At 45.6% G+C, this 17,455-nt stretch overlaps 1 protein-coding gene across 2 annotated transcripts in view; it reads left to right on the top strand.

The window, feature by feature from the left end:
* Positions 1-3,355: 3,355 nt before the first annotated feature.
* CHRM4 (cholinergic receptor muscarinic 4) overlaps positions 3,356-17,455 on the top strand; it is a 59,814-nt gene continuing 45,714 nt past the window's right edge. The window contains exon 1 of one of the 2 annotated variants that reach the window (XM_044270451.1): positions 3,356-3,507. In XM_044270451.1, the coding sequence (XP_044126386.1) occupies positions 3,468-3,507 (40 nt within the window). In that variant the 5' untranslated portion in view covers positions 3,356-3,467. Of the gene's footprint in view, positions 3,508-4,424; positions 4,534-17,455 lie in introns of those variants that run through there. The other variant, XM_044270452.1, reaches the window with a different exon arrangement.

Genomic DNA, 17,455 nt, shown 5'->3' with positions numbered 1-17,455 from the left:
TACACCTCGGCTGCTGCAGAATCTACTAAAACACCCCTCAGCTGCTGCAGAACTTCCTAATACATACCTCAGCTGCTGCAGAACATCCTAATACATACCTCAGCTGCTGCAGAACATCCTAATACATACCTCAGCTGCTGCAGAACATCATAAACCACTCCACAGCTGCTGCAGAACATCATGATACACACCTCAGCTGCTGCAGAACATCATGATACACGCCTCAGCTGCTGCAGAACATCATGATACACGCCTCAGCTGCTGCAGAACATCATGGTACACGCCTCAGCTGCTGCAGAACTTCTTCAAAAGGATATTATTCATATCAATTAATCAGTATTGGCTCTTCAAAAAGGGGTTCTGCAGCAGCTTAGGTGTGTACTATGAGTAATAATGTGCCCTCTATTATTAGAATCCACCTCGGCATTCCATGACTGCTAAAAAGCTATTCTGGTTTTTACAAGTTATCTCCTATCCACTGAATAGGGGATAGCTAAACCATCGGTGAGGGTCTGACTGCTGGCACCCCCCCACCCTGGTGCCAAGAATGGAGGTCCCATTCTCGCACCCTAATGGTTTGAGCATACACTCTGCCCACGTCATACATTCTCTATGGGACTGCCATACGGCACTCTGCTATCTCCAGCAGTCCCATAGAGAATAAATGGGGGAATGGGACCTCCATTCTTGGGATCAGTGGGGGTCCCAGAGGTATGACCCTTACAATCAGTTAGTTACCCCCTTATCCAGTGGACAGGGGATAACTTGTAGTAACCGGAGTACCCCTTTAAATGCTCTGGTCTACATCACACAACCTGCGGCCTTCTTGAGTTCTCTTCTCTGGAGTACTGAAGGAGGGAGGGAGTCGAAGTCTCAAAAGTGGAACCACCACCCCCATCAGACACTTAGGGGATATATGGCATGCATATATCATATACTATATACATACAGCTTTCTGTTCTGTGTTTAAGTCCTCATGCACACGACCGTTGTTGTGTTTCGTTCCGCAAAATGGGGTTCCGTTGTTCCGTGATCCGTTTCCGTTTTTGTTTCCGTGTGTCTTCCTTTATTTTTGGAAGGATCACCAGACATAAAGGAAAGTAAAAACAATTCTAAGACAGGTTTGCCATGCAAATGATAGGAAAAAACGGACGCGGACGACAATCTTGTGTGCCTCCGTGTTTTTTAGCGGTCCCATTGACTTGAATGGGTCCGCGAACCGTTTTCCGCGAAAATAATAGGACAGGTTATATTTTTTTGACGGACTGGAACCACGGATCACAGACACTGATGACAAACGGTGCATTTGCCGAGTTTTCAACGGACCCATTGAAAGTCAATGGGTCTGCAGAAAATCACAAAAAACGGAACAACGGACACGGAATAAAACAATGGTCGTGTGCATGAGGCCTAAGGGTTACACCCGTCTCCGATATTGATGGTATGTTGATAGGAAATGCCATCAATGTTAGGTAGGTGGGACCCGCTCCTATCTTCAGAATGAGACCCCAAAATAAAGGGGGGGGCACACTGTGCATGCGCGGCCACTATCTATTCTCCGCTATGTGACTTCCAGAAATAGTATTGCCAGAGCTCATTGGAACTCCCATAGCGCTGGAGGGTGGCTGGGCATGCACAGTGTGTGCTCCCCCTTTATTTTGGGGTCTCATTCTGGAGATAGGGGCGGATCCCACCTACCTGACCTTGGCCATCAATGTCTGAGATGGGAATACCCCTTTAATATTGGAGAGGTATGGTGCAGGGTTCCTTGCAGTCCAGTTGGATATAATCAGGTTCTCAGCCCCTCTGTTCATTGACATCAAGCAGGGCCCTTGAAAATAGTGAGAAATTGGAAATATCCCCTGAAGGCCTTTACACAGTATTTGTTAGCTTTTTACTTGTAAAGTGTTTTTTTTTTTAGATAACTTTACTATTACATTTTTAGCATGTGGGCATTTCATGTGCTCTCCAGGTCCGATATATAGAAAACTTATGGGAAAATGCGTGACAACACTGCAACACACAGAGCATGACGCACAAAATACACGTGGACCCCCCCTCAAAAAAATAAAATAAAAAATCTAGCTAAAAGTGAAGCAAAACAGCATAAATACGGTAAATGCATTGCTTGTAGAGTTTCTTATACCTTAAGTTTTCAGCAAACATCAGGCCACGGAGGTTTCTTGCAAAATAATAAAAAAAAAAATCCAGAAAAGTTGTAGTAGGGTTTTTTGCGCTGATTATAGAGCGTTTGTGCCTCAAAATCAGCCCCCACAACAGCCTCCCGCTCATTTCAATGGAAAGCGGCACTATTTGTGGTGGAATCTCTGCTAAATCTCCCATTGGGCAGCGTAAAAAAAAAAACGCTCTGTACGTGTCCATTCACTTTTACACGTTTTCTAAAAATGCAGTTTTGTATTATACACCCAAAATTAATAAAAAAGCGTTGAAAAAGTGCATAAAAACACACACAGAAAATGCCTTGAAAAAAAAAAACTCACAGATCTCGAACTGAATTTTGATATTTTTGGATTCACACAGCAGTGGGGGGGAAAAAATAATAATTTAAAAACTTCCATTAAAAGCCAATTAAACAGTTAAATGTGAAAACGGACACTTCCGTTATTCACAGTCCGATAAAAAAAAAATATAACCAAACAAACGACGTCAATACATAAACCGTAGACTGTCGAGGCTCTGAAGATGCGGCTGTGTGACGGGCGTGAAAAAAAAAGTCATGCAGCGATTTTTTAACTGCAGTGTGAATGAAGCCTTACTGTGGCCCCTCAGACCAACAAGGGTCCTGCGTCCTTCCTCTACAGCAGGCGTAGGCAACCTCCGGCACTCCAGCAGCTGTTGTGGAACTACAACTCCCAGCATGCATACTTGCTCTCATTGAAATGAATGAAGCATGCTGGGAATTGTAGTTGGAGGGCAGAAAGTTGCTGACCCTTGCTCTACAGCCTCTTTTATCAGGTGAGGGGTCCTTATATACCATGGTACCTACAGTGAGGCAGGTCCTCACCGGTAAGTGTCCTGTGCCACCTCTGTGCTACTATAACTTTCCACAGCAGCCATTGCTTCCCTCCTGTGGCGCATACATTCCTTCACAGCCGCAGTTCGGTGCCAGCCCCTTCACCCCCTCTCCAGGGCACAGCCAGCCCTATGTATGTTCCACAGCATGGCACCCGTCTCCTCCGGCGGCGAAAGGGTGTCACACCCCGCTGCCAGAGGCAGCCAGGTGGATGCTGAGCCGGGGACCGCGCTGTGATTGGTGGGCTGGGCGGTGACGTCACGGATGCTTAGCCCCCGACCGGCCGCGGGAAGGAGGGGGTGCAGTCGGTGCGCGGAGCTCGGGGGGAGCGGGTGGGAACCAGGAGTTCTCCGAACCTTAACGCGGGATGTCCGGACTGGAGAAGTGTGAGGAGGGGGCTACACTGGGAGCCCGCTGACATTACTGAGGCACCATGAGCTCTGAGGGAGGGGCCGTCCCCTGGGAGGACGCAGGTGAGTGTGTGAGTAACCACAGGTATAAGGGGCCAAAATACTTTACTGGGATCTAAATAATATTTCCAATGTTAAATTATTAATATTGTCACTAAGTAGTCAGGACTGTGGAGCATTTGCATGACCCAATGGGGCGTCCTGGACCAATGGCGGTTTGAGGTTTAGCGGTTGCAAAAAAAAAATATTAAAAAAATCTTCGCCAAGGGTTCAGATAAAGTTTCCGTACAGAGCAGATATTGGTACCGAAGCCAGTTATTGGCTGCTGATTTCCAAGCGCTCATACATCCGACCGGCCGCAAAATAATCTTAAAAAAATATATAAAAAATAAAAAAAATTTTTGTTTGTGTGCATAGAAATGTGCCACCAGGTCATCCGTATGACAAGGGTTAAAAAAAACAACCCAAAAATTTAACACCGTGGCCATATTAGGCGATAACGGTGCAGCCTGTACCCGGATATTTGGGGTCCCAATTTTATCAACAACTGCATAGGGGTGATATCAGGTGACCCTATGGGGTGCTAGGCATTCAATGGTTAATAGTAACCCCCCCCTCTATTCGGAGACATATTAGAAAGTCGTCGCCTCTGCTACGTCGGTGGCATAAGCCTGCGCCTAGTCGGGGTCCCAATGCACAGGGGAGCCGCGGGCTGTAATTAGACGTACCCCAGGGGGCGAAGCAGAACATTAGAAGATCTCACAGCCACTGAATTGAATAGACCTTCTCTGTGTATGGCATTCCTAAATATTACACCCTCGGTGGGGAAAGGGGGGGGGGGGGCGTGCTGGGTGCCAGGACGGGCGTCAGCAAGCTAAGGTATTTAGATAAAGGGCTTGGGCAGCAAATTGACTCTTTGACTCAGGTGAAGGAAAGCCCAGCAACGACTCGGGTGGGGCAGAGCTGAGTTTGTGGTGATAGCAGGATGGTCTGGACTTTGGGTAACGCTACTGCCTTTTTCAAGTCATCGAGACGCTGACGCACCGTGACCTGAAGTGTTAGATGACAAAGTCAGCTTTGCTGCTTCAGGTAAGATATACTGCATTGCATAAGTTCTGCAATTTAAAAGAAAGCAGTAGGGAAGCGCCAAAGAATGTTCTAACCCCTTGATCCATAGCCACAGACTGCATTATAGAAGGAGAACTCAACCAAATGTCAAGTATCAGTAGGGTCCACGACACTTTCATCTTCGACGCAGTATGGCGCCAATATGGAAGCCAGGGCGGCGGAAATGTGCAACAAAAAAGTGGACATTGCTTTAGTCGGAAGACTGATAGAAAAGCTCGTACAGGTGATGGTGAAGGATGGAAATATGCAAGCAATAAGTAGACCCTGGCAAATCATGGGTATATCAGATGTAGCAGAGCTGAGCTTGGTTAAGTGCTGGGTATGTCACTTGACACATAGTCACAGTTATCTCAGTTACAAATGGTGCCACCCTAAAAAGCGTAAAGTACAAATAGCTCTGCTATATCTGTTGGCTAGAGATGGAGACTTATAAGGTGCAGAATAATGGGCTATGTAGATGCACCCCTAAAATAGAGCAATGTCTGTATTAGATTGGAGCAGGTGAAGCGATTCAGAAGAATTAAATATGCACCAACCATTGCTGGATGAGGATGGGAAGTGAAAACCGCTTCTTAATATGAGATCACAGCCAGGAAAAGTGCGAAGGAAGACAGTGCTGAAGAATGATATGATGTAGAAGATGCTGAAGAATTGTACCATGTATAGTATAGTCTTATAAGATGCTGGAGGATTGTGCTATGTATAGTATAGTCTTAGAAGATGCTGGATGATTGTGTTATGTATAGTGTAGTCTTAGAAGATGCTGGAGAATTGTGCTATGTATAGTGTAGTCTTAGAAGATGCTGGAGAATTGTGTTATGTATAGTGTAGTCTTAGAAGATGATGGAGGAATGTGTTACGTATAGTATAGTCTTAGAAGATGCTGGAGGATTGTGTTATGTATAGTATAGTCTTATAAGATGCTGGAGGATTGTGTTATGTATAGTATACTCTTAGAAAATGCTGGAGAATTGTGCTACGTATAGTGTAGTGTTAGAAGATACTAGAGAATTGTGCTATGTATAGTGTAGTCTTAGAAGATGCTGGAGAATTGTGCTATGTATAGTGTAGTCTTAGAAGATGCTGGAGAATTGTGCTATGTATAGTGTAGTCTTAGAAGATACTAGAGAATTGTGTTATGTATAGTGTAGTCTTAGAAGATGATGGAGGAATGTGTTACGTATAGTATAGTCTTAGAAGATGCTGGAGAATTGTGCTATGTATAGTATAGTCTTAGAAGATGCTGGAGGATTGTGTTATGTATAGTATACTCTTAGAAGATGCTGGAGAATTGTGCTATGTATAGTATAGTCTTAGAAGATGCTGGAGAATTGTGCTATGTATAGTGTAGTCTTAGAAGATGCTGGAGAATTGTGTTATGTATAGTCTTAGAAGATGCTGGAGAATTGTGTTATGTATAGTCTTAGAAGATGCTGGAGAATTGTGTTATGTATAGTGTAGTCTTGGAAGATGCTGGAGAATTGTGCTATGTATAGTGTAGTCTTAGAAGATGCTGGAGAATTGTGCTATGTATAGTATAGTCTTAGAAGATGATGGAGGAATGTGTTACGTATAGTATAGTCTTAGAAGATGCTGGAGGATTGTGTTATGTATAGTGTAGTCTTAGAAGATACTAGAGAATTGTGTTATGTATAGTGTAGTCTTAGAAGATGATGGAGGAATGTGTTACGTATAGTATAGTCTTAGAAGATGCTGGAGAATTGTGCTATGTATAGTATAGTCTTAGAAGATGCTGGAGGATTGTGTTATGTATAGTATAGTCTTAGAAGATGCTGGATGATTGTGTTATGTATAGTATACTCTTAGAAAATGCTGGAGAATTGTGCTACGTATAGTGTAGTGTTAGAAGATACTAGAGAATTGTGCTATGTATAGTGTAGTCTTAGAAGATGCTGGAGAATTGTGCTATGTATAGTGTAGTGTTAGAAGATACTAGAGAATTGTGTTATGTATAGTGTAGTCTTAGAAGATGATGGAGGAATGTGTTACGTATAGTATAGTCTTAGAAGATGCTGGAGAATTGTGTTATGTATAGTGTAGTCTTAGAAGATGCTGGAGATCTAGTGTAAGCAGATGTAGCAGAGTTGCATAACCCATTGACAGGTCGAAGAAGATGCAGCAAAGCTGATTTTGGACAGGTCCGAGAAGATATATTAATATTGCAGTGCACGTATTGACATAACTTTAATAAAGACCTAATATAAAAAGGTATTTGTGGCAAATATGAGACAGTGCAATATAGCTGCCTTAGGCTACTTTCACACTAGCGTTGTTTTAATCCGGCGTTCAATTCCGACACCGGAACTGCCCGCCGGATCCGAAAAACGTGTGAAAACGGATTACATTTGAATCCTGATCAGGCTTTCGATCACAATGGAAAAATGCATTGGAAAAAACGGATCCGCCATTTATGGACTTTAACTTTTTTTTCACATTTTTCGGGTTTAACATGCAAAAGCCGGATCCGTTTTGACTGAACACACTGGGCCGGATCCGGCGTTAATGCAAGTCAATGGGAAAAAAGCCTGATCAGGCGTTCAGTCAAAGTGTTCAGGCTTTTTGGCCGGAGGTAAAAATACTGCATGCTACGTTTTTCTGAAAAGCCTGATCAGTCAAAAAGACTGAACAGAAGACATCCTGATGCATCCTGAAGGACTGACTCTCCATTCAGAATGCATTAGGATAAAACTGATCAGTTCTTTTCCGGATTTGAGCCTCTAGGACGGAACTCAGCGCCGGAAAAGAAAAACGCTAGTGTGAAAGTACCCTTATACTTGGCCAGGAGTCAGGACTTCATATGGGCAGATCTAAGACAATGTGGCATATTGTTTTAACATATGTTAAGTAGTTAGGGAATTGCATTATATGTGAACACATTGGAGATGGTGCAAGAGAATTGCATTATAAGTGGGCTGACTGAGTACAGAATAATTGCATTACACGTGGACAGACCTCACATGAAGTGCAGGGGAATTGCATTACATGTCTCCTGACAGAACCGCATGCATGGCAATTGCATTATTTGTGCCAATCTGCAAGTGAAGATGGATTATATCACTATGTGATTGGTCTGGGAGGGGGTACACAAAAAAGGCTGAAAGGAACAAGGGGCATCTTTGTAATACACAGAGGACTTGCTAATAAAGTGTCAATTATTATTAATGTGAAGGTTTCATCTACTCTTAGGCCAATTGCATTTGGTCGAGACAAGTCAGCAAAACCTTAATCAGCCTTTCAGGCTCCTTTCTCAAAGCAAGGAACCCAACTTTTTCCAGCAGAAAACCGCCATCTTTTACGCAACAGGGCTTATTTACTAAAAATGTAATTACAGTATAGCATGCACCATTGAGGAATTTGGACTGTCCTACACCAGGTTGTGACCGTCATAGTTCACCACAACTACATGGAAAAGAGGTTAAAAAACACAAAAGTGATATTTTTTCAATAAATGCTAAAAATATATGCTGGCTCTAAAAAGTATGTAGCATTCACTGTGAATTCCATTCCTAGGTGCAGTAAAATACGTAGGTTGCATTAATTAAATATATCCCAATGTCTTATCTGCCTGTTCCTGGAAGTGCTGCAGATTCACCAAATTCCCTTGAAAGGGACAAGTATGGAATGGGTTAAGTGGTCCAGTCTGTAACTGCTGTGGGGTTTCACTCTGGTAGATAGGGTAAGCAGACGCAGTACAGAGGCAAAAGACAAGTTACATAGTTAATACGGTTGAAAAAAGACAAACGTCCATCAAGTTCAACCAAGGGATAGGTGGCGACGCAAAACTTCAGTGTTTATTGACACTTGAGGCAAATGCACAAAACAATGCCTTACCTTGCAGTCTTGGTGTTTACTTCACACACAATGGAAAGTACATCTTGGTGTTACTTCACACAAATTGGAAAGTTCATATAAGACAAGTCACCTTGATGTCAGTTCTGCCTCCAGCAGTCCACGGCAAGCTTCAGGTGGCCTGTTTCCTCGGCCCGTGTTTAGGTGGCCTGTTTCCTCGGCCCGTGGGTCTCAGCCCTCCAACCTGGCACCAAGCCTCAGATCCCAACACAGAGATCCTGCTGCTGTGCCCAGCTGCCTATTTAAGGACAGCCAGATGCTGCCAAAAACCTGGACCGGCAATTAAAATCCAATCCGATATTTAACCCCACCTGGCTGCAAATCAGCCCAGCAGCACACGCTGGGAGGAAAATACCTGTTTTGCCAGACCATTCCCCTCACTGTGTCACATTCCCCCCCCCCCCCCCTCCCCTTTGTTCAACCCTGAGGGGGTGAAAACTCACCAGACAATGTACTCGGGACAGGGCATCCGCGTTTCCCTCCAACCGGCCTGCCCTGTGTTCCACTGTAAGTTTAAAGTTCTGCAGGGAAAGGAACCATCTGGTGACCCCGGCATTTCTGCCTCTTCCGCCTGATCAATCCAGCAAACCATCACTGACTTGCATCCCTTCAAGAGCCCTGTCAATGGCACGGCCACAATAGCATCCGTGCTCCTGCTGACGAACTCCCTGGCCTCCTGAGTCTGTTTAGAGGAGATGCTGTCAGCAATCTTCACTGTGGCAGCCGCTTCCCTTGCATCAGACCGAGGGGCCGGAACCTCTTCCCCTGGAAAACTCTGCCGTGGGCTGTCGTCAGTGCCGGTCCCCCTATCTTTCCAAGGTTTGAGTAAATTCACATGGTACACCTGCTCCGGCTTTCGCCGCCCTGGCTGGTGTACCTTGTAGTTTACCTCTCCAACTTTTTTGATTACTTCGTAGGGTCCCTGCCACCAGGCCAGGACCTTATTGTCCACGGTCAGTACCAGAACCAAAACCCGATCTTCCGGGTTAAAGATCCGGACCTGAGTCTGCCGATTATAGACCCGACTTTGAGCTCGCTGAGCTGCCTCCATATGCTCTCTTACAAGAGGCAGCACTGTTTTCATACGTTCCTGCATCTGGGTGAGGTATTTAATAATACTTTTATATGGAGTGGGTTGTTGCTCCCACGCCTCTTTGGCTATGTCCAACAGACCAAAAGGATGTCTGCCATATAGCAGTTTGAAGGGCGAGAACCCAGTAGAGGCCTGGGGGACCATAAGATAGGGCAGAAGGAGGTCCCAGTCCTTACCATCCTTAGACACCACTCTTTTTAACATGTTTTTTAATGTTTGGTTAAACCTTTCTACCAGGCTGTCAGTTTGCGGATGATAAATGGACGTCTGTAGCTGTTTGATGTGCTACTTCCCTCATAACCTTGGACATAAAAGGGGTCTCTGGTCAGTCAGAACCTCTTTAGGTAGCCCCACTCTGGAGAACATCTCCATTAACTCTTTAGCTATAAGTTTGGTCGATGTATGTCGCAGTTGCACCGCCTCCAGATACCGAGTGGCATAATCTAGGACGACCAAGATGTGTTGTTGCCCTCTAGGGGACTTCGGTACTGGGCCTATGAGGTCCATAGCGATTCACTCAAACGGTACCTCGATGATCGGGAGAGGTACTGCGGACAAGGTGCTGGGGGCTAGTTGTTTGGCAGGTCGGGCAAGACTTGCAAAATTCATCCACCTTTCTAAACACACTGGGCCAGTAAAACCGTTGTAATATCCGGTCCTGAGTTTTCGGCATTTTCAGATGACCCCCGAGAACATGTTGGTGGGCTAACTCTAACACAAGTTTGAGATAAGCCTGGGGCACCACCAACCGTTCAATATGTTTACCCCGCAGCTGGTTTACCCGATACAGCATATTCTGATGAACCACAAAACGGGGAAACATCGACTTGGCCCCAGGTTGTTGTGGTTCACTATCAATTATTACCACATTCTCCCAGGCTCAGGATAGGGTTGGGTCCCGGTGTTGTGCTGTTCTGAAATTTTCCCCTGAGTCGTTGAGGTCTGCCAACTCGGGACCCGGTGGCAAGTCCTCCACTTCTCCCACCATTACACTAAGCGGGGTTGTCTCCCCCTCTTCCACCAAAGTCGCAGTCACCCCTTCTGCTGGCCCTTCGTCTTCAGGTTCCCAGGGTTCTGGCCTTCCTCCTGAACAAGACCAATCTCCTGGATTTACCCCTGACTCACGGGTATCAGGAACTCTCCAGCTTCCTGGCCCTATGGCCGGTTGTGAAAGTCTCTCCCTATTATGAGTTCATAGTGTAGATTTGTGGCGACTGCCACCTCGTAGGACCACCTGCCGGCTACCGTGGTTAAAGACACCAGTGCGGTGGGGTAGTCTTTTAAGTCGCCATGGATGCACATCACCCCGACTTTCCGGCCAGTATACTCAGTGGACCACACTAGGGTAGCCCTTATGCAACGACCGGACACCCTAGGGGTAATGTGCTGAGGATAGTAGTACTCACGGTTAAGTTGTCCCTTGGGGATGGCGTGCAGTGGATGGGAAGACAGCACAAAATCCTCCGGGGCACTCTCTGCTGCAGGGAACACCAGACAGATGTTGGTTGAGGTACCCTTGATGGTAATTGGTGTTTAAGGTGCTTTGGTGGCTGGGCCCCTGGTTAGTGATGCTAGCACCGCTAGGTGCAAATGTTGAGAGTGCTAGTAGTAAGAATGAGGAGTCGGTTGTTGTAAACCAGTTGAACATTTACTGAAAATCAATAATCTCTGGACAGATGGTACAGTTCATCAATGGAAAGCATTTTGTATAGCATAAGTAATAACAAGTTCAATTGTAATCCTATTATCAGGTAGTGGCAGTGGTCAATGGAGGGATTCTTCTACTGCTGATAGTCTATAGGCAAACTGAAGATTTACTTTAAATTCCAACTCTAGCACTCTGGTACTGGATATGATATTTGCTTACTTCATATTTTGAGTGATCCAATAAGAGCGTTCCCCTGACGGCAGGCAAAGACTTCTGCTCCATTATTTGCAGGATACTCTATCATAGAATTCAAGGACCACTATATCCTGGAAGGCTTTGTAGTGTTAAAGACAACTTCCCATCATGTTCTTGGGTCTCTGCTCAGGGGTGTCCTGAATTAATAGAACATCATTACTGGATTGGTGAGGGTCCAACTCTCAGCACCCTCACTGATTAGCTGACTGAAGGGACCATGGTGCACCAACAAGTGAAACATCCCATCATGTCCATGGCTCTCAGCTTAGAATGCTAGGGGTGTCCTAAATAGATAGACTATCATTTATTGGATTGGGGGGGGGGGTCCAACTCTTAGCACCCACATTGATCATCTGACTAAAGGGACCCTGGCACTCCATCAAGTAGTTGGGGAGCCCGCAGTCAGACCCCCTACTGATCTGATATTGAGGGCCTATACTTTTAAGAGCTCCTATTACAGTTCAAATAAACCATTATAATTCTTTGTAGACAGGTTCAGATATCATGGTTGCATCCTGAAAGTGAAAATTGCATCATAATCACTGTGTTGACCTGGTAAAGTAGGTCATCAATATCAAAATCCTAGAAACCCACTTTATTAGCATTTGAAGAACACTTATAGATGTCTGGGAACATATAGAACTGAGTAAGATAGGTCCACATGCTAAGACCTGCACTTACCTACAGAACAGAGGTCTCCTGACCCGGTCCTGGTCTCCTAGTCACTGCCTAAATGAATTGAGAGGTGGTCGAGATTACGGAAAGAACCAAACTCGCCTTTCTACTCTTTTTTTTTTTTGTAACTTACATAGACATTGATGGAAGTTATGTACGAAATGTATCATGGTGTAGGTCCTAAATCCAGTGTGTCCCAACATCTGCCTCCATAAGGGGGTGTTTGTGTCACGGCTGTGTCGCGGTCTCGTTGTTGTTCGCCGTGACATGTTAGCCGTGCATGCTAGTTGCCTGGAGCAACGTGTTGTTTATGCAGCATGTGTGTGCTTTGCTCTTTTCTCCTGGTTCCTTCTCTGTCGGATGTGTGTGGGGTTAACTACCTGGCCGGGTGCGATCACTAGGTGCTTATATTGCCTGTGTCTGGTAGCCTGGAGTGTAGTTGTCCTCCAGCCTCTGTTGATCCCTGGAATAGTGACAGGACTAAGACGACCTGTTCTTCGAAGACACGGATGAACAGGAGTATCCACCTAGCCTAGATGCAATGAAAGGGGAAGACAAAACAAACTGTCATGTTCCAGACCGGGTTCACCTAACCCCTAGAACATTCCACAACGAAAGGAATCCCCATAACATGCACATATAAAGAGAAGACAGTGAGAAGCAAAAAGTGGAACAAGAGCACAGGTATACTTGGTCACTTACCTGCCGTGGCTGCTGGAAGGAACACCAGCAGTCCACACCACAACAACTGGAACCCAAACACCATACAGGACACAGTACAAACAACAAACACAGAATTCAGCCCACCAGTAACTGCCTGGACCCCCATGCAGACAGGATGCATGCCGGCCTCAGGCAGAGCTGCACACTGGCTTGTTGTCGCCCCTCTGGGGAACCCAGGAGCCTTCTCGCCGAAGGCACACACCAAAACAGATCAGACATGGAACAACAACTAGACATACAACACAAACCCCGAACATAACACAAACTATACATAGAAATTGAAAATGTAGTAGACATGGTAACTACGGGATGACATTCATGTCTCACTAGGTGGCCCTCAATAACTGGGCAGATGGAATACCCAGGACAGGAGCATAGCTCCAGCACCAACAGAGGCTGGAGAACAACTAAACTCCAGGTTACCAGCCACAGGCATTATAAGCACCTAGTGACCACACCCAGCCAGGTACTTAACCCCACACGCACTCGACAGAGAAGGAACCAGGAGAAAAGGGCAAAGCACACACATGCTGCATAAACACATTGCCCCAGGCAACCAGCATGCACGTGTCACGGCAAACAACGAGACCGTGACACGGCCATGACAGCTTGGTAGTTTCCATGAATCCAACAGAAGTGATTGGAGGGAGTCATGGACATTCATTCTTCGCCTGCAAATTTTGAGGACCCCATTCCAGAGGTCAACATATTTAAGACATTTGTGTAATATCCTGTGAATATGCCATACATATCTAAAATGAGAATACCCCTTTAAAGGGATCATGCCATAATTTATGTAAAAACTGAAAAAAAATCTATTTAAAAATACACAAATTGTGTTCTGGCATCAATGTCTTCCGCCTTCTTTTGATCCTAGGCAGCCACATCTCTTCTGCCTATTTGGACAAGAGTCACTTAGACGGAGTATATTGCTCTCATCAGCAAGAATGAAGCCTTGTAGGAGTCATGTTTCTTTCCGTTTTCCACACAATACTTAAAGGGAGTGATCAGACGGGTGCCCTTCAAGGCCAGCCTGCTCATCATAACCTGCTGTTCGACATGAGTGAATTAATCCCAGATTACGGCAATGAGAAAATAACTGGTAAATTGGCCTCAGAATGATGCACGCTGGTGAAAGCGGGTAATTTTGGGAGCTATGGTTCATGTCGTTTGCAGCAGTATAAAATATAATTACACATAATGATTAGTTATCAGGCAGCCCTCATTTTATACATTATGTCAGCGCTATAAATACAAACAAACCACAGAAACAAATTGAATTTCTCCGAGTATGCCCTGATTAGCATCATATTGTTCGGCGTCTGCTTCTTAAAGGAAGATTACACCTAAATTGTAAAGGCACCTGACCATCTAGCCAGTAACATTTACAAGCATCTATTTAAGAAACTGCATAGCATGTCAGAACTTAAAGGAGCTAAAGAAATTCCTTGAAGGAGCTAAAGAAAGAGGGACGCAGACTAGAACGACAATGGCGCAAACACCAGCGCTCAAAGGATAAAAACCAAAAGAATTATCAGGCAATGATCAACAGGAAATTGCAAAAGCAGCCAACAAACCAGCCGAGCTATTCCGCACAGTTGACAGTCTATGCAATCCATCGTGCCGGAATCCCAACATCACATCCTCTAAGGACCTATGTGAGAAATTTGCCCTCTTCTTCACAAACAAAGTCTCATCTATTCGGTCTGCTATCAAATCTACAACACCGAAAACCTATGCAGAGCCTCCTAATGGATGCCACAACAACCTACTGCCATGGTCTGACTTTAAGGTAATTACCGAAGAAGCCATCTCAAACATCCTTCTAAACCTTCTCCAGACTACCTGGACCCTGGCCCCACACAGTTCATGTTAAAATGCCCTGATCTGTTCATGCCAGCATTCCATAAGATAGTCAACTGCTCCTTGCAAGCGGGGAAGTTTCCTACCTGTCTGAAAGAAGCAATCCTCTCAGGCCACTAGTCAAGAAACCATCCCTAGATCCGGATATTCTAAGCAACTACAGACCGGTCTCCAACCTTCCCTTTTTGGGAAAAGTTATTGAGAAGGCTGCATGTCTCCAACTTGAAGCTAAGCTCTCAATGAACAACATCTTTGACCCCCTACAATCTGGCTTCAAGAAGCTGTGAAACAGCTCTTGTCCGAATTTGCAATGACCTGCTCATGGCCAGAGACAGAGGCGAGTGTTCCATCCTGGTACTGCTTGATCTCTCAGCGGCTTTTGATACAATTGATCATGAAATCTTGCTCAACAGACTGCAAGAGTACTGTGGCATTGATGGTTTAGTCCTCCAATGGTTCTCCTCCTTCCTGGCTGGCAGAACTCAAAGGGTAGCCTTGGGGCCTTTCCAGTCCAACCCTGTACCACTAAAAATTGGTGTGCCCCAGGGCTCAATCCTATCCCCTTTGTTGTTTACCATATACATGCTGCCACTCAGCAAAATTGTCCAAAAACACGGTCTAACATACCACTGCTATGCTGATGACACCCAGCTATTTATGTCATTCAAACCCGATATGACAGACCCAATCCCAAAAATAAACACATGCTGAGCCGAGCTTCAGGAGTGGATGAATGGAAACTGGCTTAAACTAAATGCTGACAAAACAGAGGTTCCTGTCATCGGAGGCCAGCGCCTAACAGCAAAACAGCTACAGACACAGTCAACACAGGGCCGGCGCCACCCATAAGCAAAGTACGCCACCGCGTAGAGCGCACTCTTGCTGGGGGCGCCGGCGCCGCTCTGGCCAGGCTTAGCATTAGGCCCGCAGCACCGCCTCCTAGCTAATTTACTCACTTCACTTGCTGCTGAGGTAAATGCAGAGAAGCGCCATAATCTCGCACAGGCGCACTGGATACAGTAGTCTGCGCCCGGGCCGTGCGGACTACTGGCAGGGGCATCGTCGGGCGAAGTGCGCATGCGCCGTCTTCCAGCACACCTTGCTCGACGATGCCTCTGCCAGTAGTCAGCACGGGCGCAGACTACTGTATCCAGTGCGCCTGTGCAAGATTACGGCGCTTCTCTGCATTTACCTCAGCGGCAAGTGAAGTGAATAAATTAGCTAGGAGGCGGCGCTGAGCTGGAGGGGATCTGTGGATGACACTTGTGGGGATCTGTGGATGTGACACTTGTGGGGATCTGTGGATGTGACACTTGTGGGGATCTGTGGATGTGACACTTGTGGGGATCTGTGGATGTGACACTTGTGGGGATCTGTGGATGTGACACTTGTGGGGATCTGTGGATGTGACACTTGTGGGGATCTGTGGATGTGACACTTTTATTATTATTATTATTATTATTATTATTAATATGACACTTGTGGGGATCTGTGGATGTGTCACTTGTGGGGATCTGTGGATGACAGTTGTGGGGATCTGTGGATGACAGTTGTGGGGATCTGTGGATGTGTCACTTGTGGGGATCTGTGGATGTGACACTTGTGGGGATCTGTGGATGACACTTGTGGGGATCTGTGGATGACACTTGTGGGGATCTGTGGATGACATGGTATGTAGCTGGAGGGAAAAAACGTGGCCTTACCACAATGAAGGGTACAGTCTGTATAAATAGGTGGGTGACAAAAAAGGGGGGTCAATGGGCGTGGTCAATAGGCAGAGTCAAAATTATCTTTTGCCTAGGGTGGCAAAAATCCTTGCACTAGTCCTGAGTCAACACCACTGAGGGTAGGGAACTCAGACCTTACTAGCTCCAACACTGTGTGCAGCTTGGTTTTACTGATGGATAAGGAGTTAAACCTCAGGAACCAAATTTCAGCTGTGGTGAAACACTAAATTTTCCACCTAAGGAATATTGCAGAAATCAAGCACCTCATTCCTTTAGAAGATCTTCTAACCCTAGTTCACGCCTTCATCACATCACGGCTGGACAATGCCCTCTATGTAGGCCTTCCTAATAAAGAATGCTAGCATTCAAATCCCTACACGACCTAGGCCCTGGATAACTAAAGGTTTTGATGCATCTGCATCACACCTCACACAACCTCAAATCAAAAGGATCCAATAACTTGACCACCCCCAGAATTCAACTAAAAACCTTTGGAGCCAGAGCTTTCTGTCATGCTGCCCCTACCTTGTGGAATGCCCTGCCAAACGCAATCAAGACAGCTCCAACCCTGGACACATTTAAATCAAAACTGGCATTTACAATCACATAACTTTTTCCCCCTGTACATATCATTATGTGCCCATCTGAGACAAGCTTATGCGCTTTGAGTCCTATGGGAGAAAATCGCTTTACAAATGTGTTGTTGTTAAAGGGGAGGTTCGCTTTTAGCAACCAGGGTGCAGTAGTGAGTGGCAAGGCTTTGAGCAACATGAGGACCATGTTGGTGTCGATTCATCCGCAGCATGTGAATGGATGTTGCCGATTTCACCATTTGCAAAACCCAATTTGCCACATGGGACGTGACCACTGCAGCCAATGACTGGCCACAGCAGTGACTGGTCATGTGCCACACGAGCCATTCTCGGCATTTCTAGGACATTATTATGGGCTATCAGAAGACATTACAGGAACAGAGGTATAAGAGGAGCAAACTACAACTCCCAGTATGTCCAGACTGTTATTATAGGG

This window comes from Bufo gargarizans, chromosome 10 (genome assembly GCF_014858855.1).
Source record: "Bufo gargarizans isolate SCDJY-AF-19 chromosome 10, ASM1485885v1, whole genome shotgun sequence".
Lineage (NCBI taxonomy): Eukaryota > Metazoa > Chordata > Amphibia > Anura > Bufonidae > Bufo > Bufo gargarizans.
Note: the sequence above shows the minus strand (reverse complement) of the source record. Positions and strands in the feature narration are given on the sequence as shown.